Here is a 12051-nt window from a genome sequence, read left to right on the forward strand (position 1 = left end):
GACGCTGCAGTGGTGTGTAGAGAGATGGGCTGTGGGAATGCGATCGAGGCAAAGAGTGTTGCTTATTTGGGCCAGGGATCAGGACAAATATGGATGGATGATGTGAATTGTACTGGCACTGAGTCTTCACTGATGAACTGTAGGACAGGTGGATGGGGAACACATAACTGCCACCATTCCCACGATTCTGGGGTCATTTGTAACTGTGAGCCAAAAATATTCATTTGTACATTCGTAAAATTGCATGTTTTCCTTTTTTAAGGAATGACCCAAGAGAGTTAAATAGAACAATACTGTAATTGTTTAATCTAACACAATGTGTTCTTGTTGAAATAAGCTAATAGTAAAATACACAATGATATGGGAGTAAAAACAACTTGTATTTTTATTATCTGTGTGAATAGTAACTGTCAGGTTGGTAAATGGTGACAACTCCTGTTCTGGGCGAGTGGAGGTTCTTCGTGACGGTCAGTGGGGAACAGTGTGTGATGATGGCTGGAATCTAACAGACGCTGCAGTGGTGTGTAGAGAACTGGGCTGTGGGAATGTCATACGTGCAAGTCTTGCTTATTTTGACCAAGTACCAGGACAAATGTGGATGAATACTGTACAATGTACTGGGATAGAATCTACTTTGAAGAGTTGCAGATCATATGAAATTGCTTCCTGTAGTAGTAATAAAACTGCTGGAGTCATCTGTCTGCGTGAGTCATAACACTTTAAACAATAATTTTAATATGATTTTGTTCATTCAGCCCATTTTTAAAGACATAAAACCATTTTGTTCTTTTGCCGTGTGCTTCAGATCCTGTCACATTGGTCAATGGCACTCATTCATGTTCTGGAAGAGTGGAGGTTCGCCACAATGGAATGTGGGGAACAGTGTGTGATGATGGCTGGGATGCATCAGATGCTGCAGTGGTGTGTAGAGAGATAGGATGTGGGAATGTGACAGAGGTAAAGAGTGCTGCTTATTTTAGACAAGGATCAGGACCAGTATGGATGAACAATGTGAGTTGTAATGGAACAGAGTCTACACTGAAGAACTGTGTATTAAGCGGAAGAGTTCGACAAAACTGCAGCCATGAAAAATATGCTGGTGTTATCTGTGGACGTAAGTGAATAACGCTGCATTATAAAGGTCTACTGCCTTACATAATACTTCAATACTGCTGCATTTCTTAACATAATTGTTCATGTCAGTAATATGCAAACAATGAATAAAAGCAAATTTATGTCTGTCTCTACAAAAGGGGTTTTCGCAGCAATGTCATAGAAGACTAATTTTTCATTTCTCAAAGAACCATTCCTAAACAGTTTCTAGAAGATTTTTCCTAAAGACCTTTTTTTTTTTATGTGCAAAGAGCATTTTAATAATCTAAAGAACCTTTAGTGGAATGAAAAGTTTCCATGGATGGTAAAGATACTGCATGGAACCACGGATGCCAAATAAAGAACCTTCATTTTTAAGAGTTCATAATTTATGTCTGTCTCTACAAAAGGGGTTTTCGCAGCAATGTCATAGAAGACCAATTTTTCATTTCTCAAAGAACCATTCCTAAACAGTTTCTAGAAGATTTTTCCTAAAATTTCCTAAAGACCTTTTTTTCTTTCTTTCTTTTTTTGTCCAAAGAGCATTTTAATAATCTAAAGAACCTTTAGTGGAATGAAAAGTTTCCATGGATGGTAAAGATACTGCATGGAACCACGGATGCCAAATAAAGAACCTTCATTTTTAAGAGTTCAGACTGGTGTCATCAACCTTTCTGACCTGTTCATTTATTGTTTATTAGCCAAACTTCGACTGCAGAATGGTTCCAGCTCTTGCTCTGGAAGAGTGGAGGTTCTTCATAATGGAATATGGGGAACAGTGTGTGATGATGGCTGGGATCTATCAGACGCTGCAGTGGTGTGTAGAGAGATGGGCTGTGGGGATGCTATAGAGGCAAGAAAAGGTGCTTTTTTTGGGAATGGCTCAGGACCAATATGGATGAATAATGTAAATTGTTATGGAAATGAGCAAACTCTAAAGATATGTAGATCTCCTGGATGGGACATACAGAACTGCAATCATTATAAAGATGCTGGAGTCATCTGCCAATGTGAGTCAAATACATACAATAAAAATGAGTCTGATTACACTGCCATCCAGAACATTACTAGTCCTTATTTATACACTGGACTAAAGTAACTTTCATCATGACCTATTATAATATTATAGTAAAATGACCGAAATTTTGTTTAATGTCTATTTCAGACAGCTATACCTATATCAATGATTCAAAAAGTTGGATTGATGCACTAGGATACTGCAAAACTCACCACCAGACACTGGCGCACATTTTAAATGCCATGGCACACGAGTACATCACACAGATGCTGCAGGATAAAGCAATCACTGATGGAGTGTGGATCGGGCTTGAACGGAGTATGCTCTTCACTTGTTCGCCCTGGCTGTGGACCAGTGGGCCGTATGTGAAGTATGCATCATGGCATCAAGAGTTTCCAAAGCACCCAGTGAGCATGTTTTGTGGAAAACTTCTTAAGGAAGAACAGGACAGGTTTGGATGGATGGATGCTTGCTGCCATGAGCGCCTGCCTTTCATCTGTCAGGTCAGTTTCTCGTCCTGGTTTAATGTAATCAGCTTTCTGATTGCATGCACTCTTGTGTTTTTTTGAATGCTCAGTGTTCAATAGAGTCTTGCAAGTGTCTCTAAAGCCTAAAATAATTTTCTTTTGTCATGTCTTATCAGGGATGAAACACTAGATGAAGCTGTTTCCTAACTTGAGTCGGTTGCTGGTAATCACAGAACAGTCATGAGCTATGATAAACATTTTTTGCTTTGTTTCTTAAGTTATAGTAATATGTAGCCCTGTTTGTAGGTACGAACTTGTAAAAGATACTATTACAAAATAGTTCTTATATATATATATATATAGTTCTGTCAAACGACTAATCGCATCCAAAATAAAAGTTTTTGTTTGCATAATATATGTGTGTGTTCTGGTGTTCTGTATTATGTATATATATATATATATAAATACACACACATTCAGTATATATTTTGAAACTATTTACATGTTTTCACATCTATATTTATATTCATATAATTTATGTTATAAATAAATATATTTAATATATAAACAATCTATTTTTCTGAAATATATACATGCATGTATGTGTATTTATATATACATAACAAATATACACAGCACACAAAAAAACTTTTATTTTGGATGTGATTAATCGCGATGAATCGTTTGACAGCACTAATATATATAATATATATATATAAAGTTTTATTGGTGGCATTTATACTTGTAATAGATAAATTATTTGCTGTTTATTTTCATACGATTTTCATTCAATGTTTTTCAGCATTCAGTCTTTGTGAGTTTATATTGAGATGACTAATAAATAAAGCTAGTAAACATTGGGCAGTTTGTGGCTTTCTGTATCGCCTTCTTGGTAAGATGATTTTTTAAAATGAAAGATAATAGTTTATTTTAGATTTGTCATGATAACAGGCGCATCAAACGACTAATCGCATCCAAAATAAAAGTTTTTGTTTGCATAATATATGTGTGTGTTCTGTGTATATTTATTATGTATATATATATATATAAATACACACACATTCAGTATATATTTTGAAACTATTTACATGTTTTCACATCTATATTTATATTCATATAATTTATGTTATAAATAAATATATTTAATATATAAACAATCTATTTTTCTGAAATATATACATGCATGTATGTGTATTTATATATACATAACAAATATACACAGCACACAAAAAAACTTTTATTTTGGATGTGATTAATCGCGATGAATCGTTTGACAGCACTAATATATATAATATATATATATAAAGTTTTATTGGTGGCATTTATACTTGTAATAGATCAATTATTTGCTGTTTATTTTCATACGATTTTCATTCAATGTTTTTCAGCATTCAGTCTTTGTGAGTTTATATTGAGATGACTAATAAATAAAGCTAGTAAACATTGGGCAGTTTGTGGCTTTCTGTATCGCCTTCTTGGTAAGATGATTTTTTAAAATGAAAGATAATAGTTTATTTTAGATTTGTCATGATAACAGGCGCATACATGTATATTATTATTATTACCAACAACAACAACAAAACAACACTAATAATAATAACAACAACAAAATATATTATTGTTGATGTTGTTATTATTATTATTTATTTTAATAGCCTAAAATGAATTATTTCCACTGCCTGTCCCATCCCCCATCTCTGTCTCTCTCTTACACACACACAAGCATCACAGACGGTTCCTCCCATTCCTGGCAAAAAGAGGGACTAAAGCCTGCTGCCTCCACACATGAGCATATCTCTCTGGTGGATGCGTTAATGTTTTACTGACAGTTTAGTAATAAAGAGCGTCGTTTTAAACGGAAGAGATGTCGACAAGACCGGGATTCTACCGGCAAGAACTAAACAAGACTGTCTGGGAGGTGCCAGAACGATACCAGAATCTCACACCGGTAGGATCGGGGGCATATGGCTCAGTATGGTGAGTCCAGCAGGCGAGTTTATGAATACTACTATGAAGAAGGTCTGACTTATGAATATTAACGAGGTAACCGATGATTGGCTGAAGCGCCGACGTTCTATCGCTAGCGAATCCTTAAATGAAGGCGTGGCTCATGAATATTACAGTAGGGCGTTCAGGAAGGTTACTAAGCAACGTCAGCATGAATAAATTAATATTCATTAGCCGAGCCTTCGTCGTAGTAAGATTAGTAATATAGCGTCCAAGAGGAGGCGAGGGTGAGGCAGGAATAAAGCTTGACAAAACAACATCCGGAAAACATTAATCTGCCTTTTTCCACAGTGATAATCAACAACTGGCAGGAAAATATTTAGCAAAATAGAACCAACATTTCATACTGAAAATTATATTTGTTGGCATTGCGGTTTAAATTTGTTTATATTGTGAAAGATGTCAATCATTCCTTCAGCAACAATGTCTGTATGACCTCATGTGGCATGCCTGTAGATATTAATAGTATTACATTTTTTTTAAATCGCCTTCATCTGAGTGATGCTGAACAAAAGCTGATTTACTGTATGTATCTGGCAATCTATAAAGAACACAAAGGCAGTATTGTGTCAGTAAACAAGGTATTTCCTGTATATCACAGGTAGTCACGACATTTGTGTTTTTATACAGAATGACCACATACTAAGGGTTATGGTTCTGTAAATGTGTTTAGTTAGGTTGTATAAAGAACCTTCCAACATGCCCATCTGGTGCCACAATATTGCTCTAGTAGACAACATGCTAGGCCTATTCAGTTCCGGTCTTAAAGTGAGACCGTCTTTCAGTTTTACCTGTGCCACACCCCCATCAGCATCTGACGTCCATCTGCAGGGCCGTTTCTAGGCATAGGCGAGCTAGGCGGTCGCCTAGGGCGCCACCAGCTGAAGGGGCGCCAATGAGCGCACGTACTGGCACTTTTAGCAGGGTTGTGATAAAGAGTGGCATGGTCACCCTGAAATATGACTGCCGCCCCCACTGGATCCCCCAACATTATTGGGCTAGAGTACTGTCAATCTGACGATGCCTGTATGCCACTAGATCAGAGTGCTGTCAATTGCTGCCTGATTGTTGCATGCAAAGTTTGCATTTGGAGCGCTCAACAACGCCATTAGATCAGTGGGCTCTGTCAGTGCTTTGGCAAGGTAACACTTTTTTTTGCCATGCAATAAAGCTAAGTTCAAAGGCCAATTTAAAATATTGGCACATTAAATAAAGTGCACAAAATCAGTATTTTGTTTAGGCAATATTTGTGGCACATTTGTCCAAATATTTGTAGCAGATTTGTCAAAATCTTTTTTTGCGCCAATGCATTGTTAAAGGATCAGCGTGTCATGTAATATTCCCAGTAGTAGTATAGTATATAGTATCCAAATCAAAATGAAATAAAATAAATTTATGTGTGATTTATGTGTAAATTATGTGCAATGTCTTAGCCACTAGGGATTGTTACATAGGGCTATGCAGCATCTATCTAGTAGTATTACAGATACTCAATTGTGCAAAATGTTTGGAACTCAATGCACTGAATCTCCACAAATTAGTGTCGTTACTATGACGCATAGGGAAAACGTCCAGATATTTCATCCTGCCATAATGCACTCATTCTGAGAGATTTACATTGCACTGCACAAGGTAGCATCTCAACTACAACATTAGAACCCTCGAGCCTCCCTCGTGCTGTGACTGACTGAAACGGTTGCCATGGTGACAGCTTCTGGCTTCAGCATCTTCCCATTTTCACCGTACTAATTTGCAAATATTGTGAAGATGTCAATCAGTTTATATAGAAGTACGTCACGCCATTTTGATGCACCAGCAGTAGTTGCATAATCATCCAGATGATATGCTAAATTAAGTTTGCAAGTAAACATTTTTCTCTTCCCCTTCCCAACTATTTTTTCTGACCATGTTTCACAATTGTTGTGTAATCAGGCGTTGCGGTTTCCGCTCTGCAAGCTACTGTTCGAACAGCTTCGTCTAAGAGAGCCAGGTCAAAATCAGTCTGACTCATGGTATAAATATATTCTTCATTAGTTATTAATCGAAAGGAAAACAGCAATGGCTGGCTTAAAGGAATAGTTCACCCAAAAATGAAAATTTGCTAACATTTACTCACCCTCAGGCTATCCAAGAAGTAGATGAGTTTGTTTGTTCATTAGAACAGATTTAAAGAAATGTAGCATTACATAAATTGCTCACCAATGGGTCCTCTGCAGCGAATGGGTGCCGTCAGAATGAGAGTCCAAACAGCCGATATAAACATCACAATAACGACTCCAGCCTATCAATTAATGCCTTGTGTTTATTAGAAACAAATCCATTATTAAGGTGTTTTAACATTAAATCACATGGTCAAAATATATGTCCATCATTTATAATATCATCCTTCAGTGAAAAAGTCCATCTCCTGTTGTCCTCTCACATCAAAATCCACCCACATATTTGTTTAGAAATGGTTTGGACCGGTTTTGCATGATGGTTTTAAACATGCAGCTTTTCACTTCACAATACGTTAGTTGATGGTCTGGAGTCATGTGGATTACTTGTGGATTATTGTGATGTTTTAATCAGCTGTTTAGACTCTCATTCTGACGGCACCCATTCACTGAAGAGGATCCATAGGTGAGCTAGTGATGTAATGCTAAATTTCTCCAAATCTGTTCCAACGACAAAAACTCATCTAAATCTTGGATGGCCTGAGGGCGAGTACATTTTCAACAAATTTCTGAGTGAACTATTTCATGATATCATTAATATTTTACATAATAATGATCTATACAACAAAATTTCTAATTTTCATTGATTGCAATGAGCATAAAAATCACACAAACTGACTCCATCAAAAGCACTGATTAGGGAACTGAACACTGCACAATCCTGCTTTGTTTTGGTTTTTAAACAAGGCTCTCAGGTCTTGTTCGCTTCAGGCAGACACTAGTGTACTGAAAGACACTGTGGTTGACGATGCTAAATAAAAGCTAACTAGCAAATATCCCAAACCCACAGGCAATTGGGGAAAAAAAGCACCAGCAGAGAACATTGCTTGAGGGCATCACATGGGCGTCCTGTTTTTGAAGCTATTACCAGTGTTTCTTCCCGTTTATTTGGGAGGTTTGCCAGCTGTGAAAAATTATGCGATGCAGCTCATTTAATTGTTAGTGACACAGATGCTCCGCAACATCTCAAGACCACCTGAGACCTAATTATTTCATTATCTGTATTAAAAGATGCACAACACTAACAATGGATTTACACAGGAGATTTAATTGCTGCTGATTGGATCCCACGTCGAGTTGAATAGGTTCAGCTATTTCTAACAGCCTGGGGATACGATTATAGAGACATTGCAGTGTATCATCTGACATGAGAGGCCTGATTAAGCTATTATGTTTTGTTTTAATAATAGGCCTGGTCCCATAGTGCTTTAATAAAGCATACAAAACAATGCAATAGTCATTTAGTCACAATATCCAAATTCATTAGTGATCATAATTTGAATGTAGATATTCAGATTGTCACATTCATTCAGAATTAAAGCACTACAACTATAGAAGAATGAACAATCCTTATTCAGACCCTGTTAATGTCCATCATTTTATTCCCCAGGAATCTCTCTCTCTCACCCACACACACTCCACAAACACTTTCTTACTCAAATGAGCTGTGAATTTGCATTGTTCATGTTAAGCCCTTTTCTATTGTGTGATTATTTGACTTCTTCACAGCAGAGCTGGTTCATTTTAAAGGAAGGGGGAAGGGCAGACCTGGGGTGTGGAGGGCTTGAAACGGGGAATGGGAGCATCCCAAATGGGGGTTGTGTGCTCTTGTCTTCAACAGAGAGAGAGAAAAAATAAAATAAAATGTGTATGCCATATCATATTGCATGCTTCAGTTGTAGAAAATTCCAGGACTGCATCTTTCACCTTGATTAATGAATTTCTAAGAATACCTTCATTAATCCAGTTCTAAAGACCTGCCAGGGGTTTTGATTTATTTAATTCAATAGACTAAAGTACATTCATAAAACTGAGTCACTGCAGGAATTATTACTTTATCCACTGACTCAATTTCTTTTGCTTTTTCCACCTAATTTCTCAATTGGCCTTCTGAAACGGTAAAATAATTAAGCTTAGCCTTTCTAATCAGTCTCAACTGAGCCTCTGAAAGTTGAGACAAATATCTTGTTTACTATGTATTTATTAATTACTTCTGAGTCTTGCATGATTCAATCCAGAGCATTTGGTTCAATAAAGAACTTAAGAGTGCGTGTGACTGCTTTCATTCAGAGTGTTTAATATGGTCCACCGCTGTGAGGAAGTGATACCATTTTGAACAAAAGGTCAAATTTAACAGGAACATACCAGTCCTCTCATCATGGCAAATGACTGTAGTCTCAATATCAGCAGAAACTTTAGTTTTGAGTTGGAGCAAATAATTTGAAACGTTTGTCTATTTAACTCTCTAGCTCAGCATATGATGTGCGCCTTCGTCAGAAAGTGGCCGTCAAGAAGCTCTCCAGGCCTTTCCAGTCCCTCATCCACAGCAGAAGAACGTACAGAGAACTGAGACTCCTCAAACACATGAAACATGAGAATGTAAGTCCCTTAAAAACACATGCAAACACATCGACGCAGGGGATACCAAATACCAAATGTCCACTCCTGCACCAACATAACTCATACAACTGCTAGACAATCATCAAACATCTGAATCGAGATTGTTGGGTCTGTTCAAACAACAAAGTCTAGAGCCGCTTGAGTCACTCATGTTATTTTTTTCTGTAATCCAGGTTATCGGACTGCTGGACGTTTTCACTCCAGCAGCTTCTCTTGAAGAATTCAATGAGGTGTGAGTGTCTGCCCGGTCACTATATCTTCATTTGTGAATGCATAAAATAGCTTTTTACATGTCTGTAAAACTAAAATGGTACTTCTGGTTGGATTAAAACCATCTGCACTTGCAGTCAACCAATTATCAAACAATATTTGTTTTTATTTTGCAAGTGTGTGATGATTTAAATGCACTAAATCGGCTATAAGCTATAAGACTGTCTCTGTCTCTCTAGCTATCTTGTGACCAACCTGATGGGAGCGGATCTCAACAACATTGTCAAATTTCAGAAACTTTCAGATGAACATGTACAATTCCTCATTTATCAGCTTCTCCGTGGCCTAAAGGTACACTTTCAGATCCATTTTTCACAAACTTGAAAAACATGCACAAACAGATGTTCTGAATTGCAGATGCAAACGGTTTTTTTTTTCTGTCTCTATGCCTCTTTTACTATGTCCTACTGTTTCTTCTAATGGCTCAACTTTTTTTCTCTCACAAACAGTACATCCATTCAGCCGGGCTGATTCACAGAGTGAGTGCTTTTCCTCCTCCTCAGTTTTTGTTTAGTGTCCATTGTATAGGCCACTAGAGTCTTGTTCCTTTTAACATCATAATACATATTTTAACAACATATATGTTAACATTTTTCATTTGTATGCATGTTTGCAGGACTTAAAGCCAAGCAATGTAGCAGTGAATGAAGATTGTGAACTCAGGGTAAGAAAAACTCCCCTTTTGATACCTTTCCAGTCTATACACACAAAATTCCTGAATTACCACAGTGCATTTCTTTTGTTAATTTTTTATTTTTAATCAAAACGGTCAGATCCTGGATTTTGGATTAGCCAGACAAACAGATGATGAGATGACGGGTTACGTGGCGACTCGTTGGTACCGTGCACCTGAGATCATGCTCAACTGGATGCATTACAACCAGACAGGTAAAACAAGCATAAACCGTAAATTCTTGTGTTTTTGAATAGATAGACAGACAGACAGACAGACAGACAATGCTGGGTAGATTACTTACATATTGTAGTCCCATTACTGATTACAAATTACATGATAAAGACGAATTTTACATGACATGATTCATTTTAATTAGTAACAATCTGGATTACACATATTAGGTAATGTATTCTGATTACTTTTAGATTACTTTCGACCTAACTTGTTTATCACATAGACTTGTGTACCATAGTGATAAAAAAAACACACAAAGAGAAATGCATTAAACATCAATAAATATCAATAAATTAATAATTTACTACCATTGTGTGAATAATATGTAATTATGTAATCCAGAAAAGTAACGGTAATCTGATTATAATCATTTTAAAATGTTAGAATCACTGGACCGTACCAAACCAAAACTACCTGGTGGGTGCTGAAAGCTACCATGAAAATAAACATGAGTAAGTATAGCAGCAGATTTTTCTCTCTTGAATATTTTGTTAATTTGAATATTGATAAAGGTTTTTCGGTAGATGGTGAAAAAGGTGATGCAAATGTGATACTGGAACCCTAACTGCATGTGAAACTGCATATTTCAATGCTATCATGATATCTCTTTTTTTATATTTTCAGAGACCGGCGCTGGAAGTACAAGTATTGTAGTAAAGTACAATGCTGAGACTCTCAAATGCAAATAATCTCAAATAATCTGAAATAAACACAAGATGGAAATGTAATGTCATGGTTATTGGCCCAAGAATTTTGAATTAAAAATCAGTAGGTCTGAGACTGTTAATGTATATGCGAGTGTCATGAAGTATACTGAAGCCATTAGTGGGGGAAAAAATCAGTACTTTTGCAATTATCAATAAAATTGAGTTCCAGGTGCTAACATTTTGAATAATAATAATTTCCAGTTTGAACAATATGATTAATTTTTCTTGAATGGACTACGTATGTCTGGGGTCCAAAACTCTGAGACTACTCATAATGAAAAATGTAGTAAATACAAATTCTAAGTTATACTTTCAGCATAATAATCACAGTGAAAAGTTGACAAAAAATGGAAGAACATCTGACATCTGCACAAAGAGCTCACAGGGTCACCATCACAAATATTATTTGATTACTACTACTTAAAATCTTTTTTTTACTTTTATCAAGCACAGGCAGGGAGTCTGCCAGACCTGGTATCGCATATAAAAAAAATTATGGGAGTGCAGCACTTAAGTCAAATATGGTTGACATTATCAGATGGATTATCACTACCAACAAATATTTGGTCCCTTACCTATGAAGTCGATATGCTTGTTTAGAGCAGTGTTTCCCAACTCTGTTCCTAGAAGCAAACAAAAAGCACACATTTTCTATCCCCTTTATTTAAACCGACTTGATTAATGACAATAACATTGATTGAACTCATTGGCTCGTAGGTAGACTTCAAGATCTGAAACAGAAAATGTGTACTGTTGCTTTATGTGTACTGATTTAGTGGAAAAGCTTCAAATACACATTTCAATAAAATTTAAAAGACTTTATGATTTAAAGTTGTACTCATTAAGTTTCACTGGGAAAGTAGTGAAAATGTCACTGTTGCACATGAAAACAGAAATCTAAACATCAGAGATTCAGAGGTCTTTGAATAAATATATGCCATTTCATTTTATTTTATTTTTATAT

At 36.3% G+C, this 12051-nt stretch overlaps 2 protein-coding genes across 2 annotated transcripts in view; both read left to right on the forward strand.

The window, feature by feature from the left end:
* The first annotated feature begins 24 nt into the window (after positions 1-24).
* On the forward strand, positions 25-2759 carry LOC107584039 (deleted in malignant brain tumors 1 protein). The gene is given in 6 exon segments (XM_016270443.1): positions 25-148; positions 405-704; positions 806-1114; positions 1794-2220; positions 2262-2613; positions 2754-2759. Coding segments are annotated over 6 exon segments (1518 nt in total).
* Positions 2760-4342: 1583 nt separating this feature from the next.
* LOC107583972 (mitogen-activated protein kinase 11-like) overlaps positions 4343-12051 on the forward strand; it is a 9587-nt gene continuing 1878 nt past the window's right edge. Inside the window, exons 1-7 of the mRNA XM_016270359.1 lie at positions 4343-4554; positions 9050-9179; positions 9374-9432; positions 9650-9761; positions 9920-9949; positions 10087-10134; positions 10244-10358. Coding sequence (XP_016125845.1) covers positions 4442-4554; positions 9050-9179; positions 9374-9432; positions 9650-9761; positions 9920-9949; positions 10087-10134; positions 10244-10358 — 607 coding nt within the window. The 5' untranslated portion in view covers positions 4343-4441. The remainder of the gene's footprint in view (positions 4555-9049; positions 9180-9373; positions 9433-9649; positions 9762-9919; positions 9950-10086; positions 10135-10243; positions 10359-12051) is intronic.

Source organism: Sinocyclocheilus grahami, unplaced genomic scaffold (assembly GCF_001515645.1).
Source record: "Sinocyclocheilus grahami isolate Dianchi unplaced genomic scaffold, SAMN03320097.WGS_v1.1 scaffold56.1, whole genome shotgun sequence".
NCBI classification, from domain to species: Eukaryota; Metazoa; Chordata; class Actinopteri; order Cypriniformes; family Cyprinidae; genus Sinocyclocheilus; species Sinocyclocheilus grahami.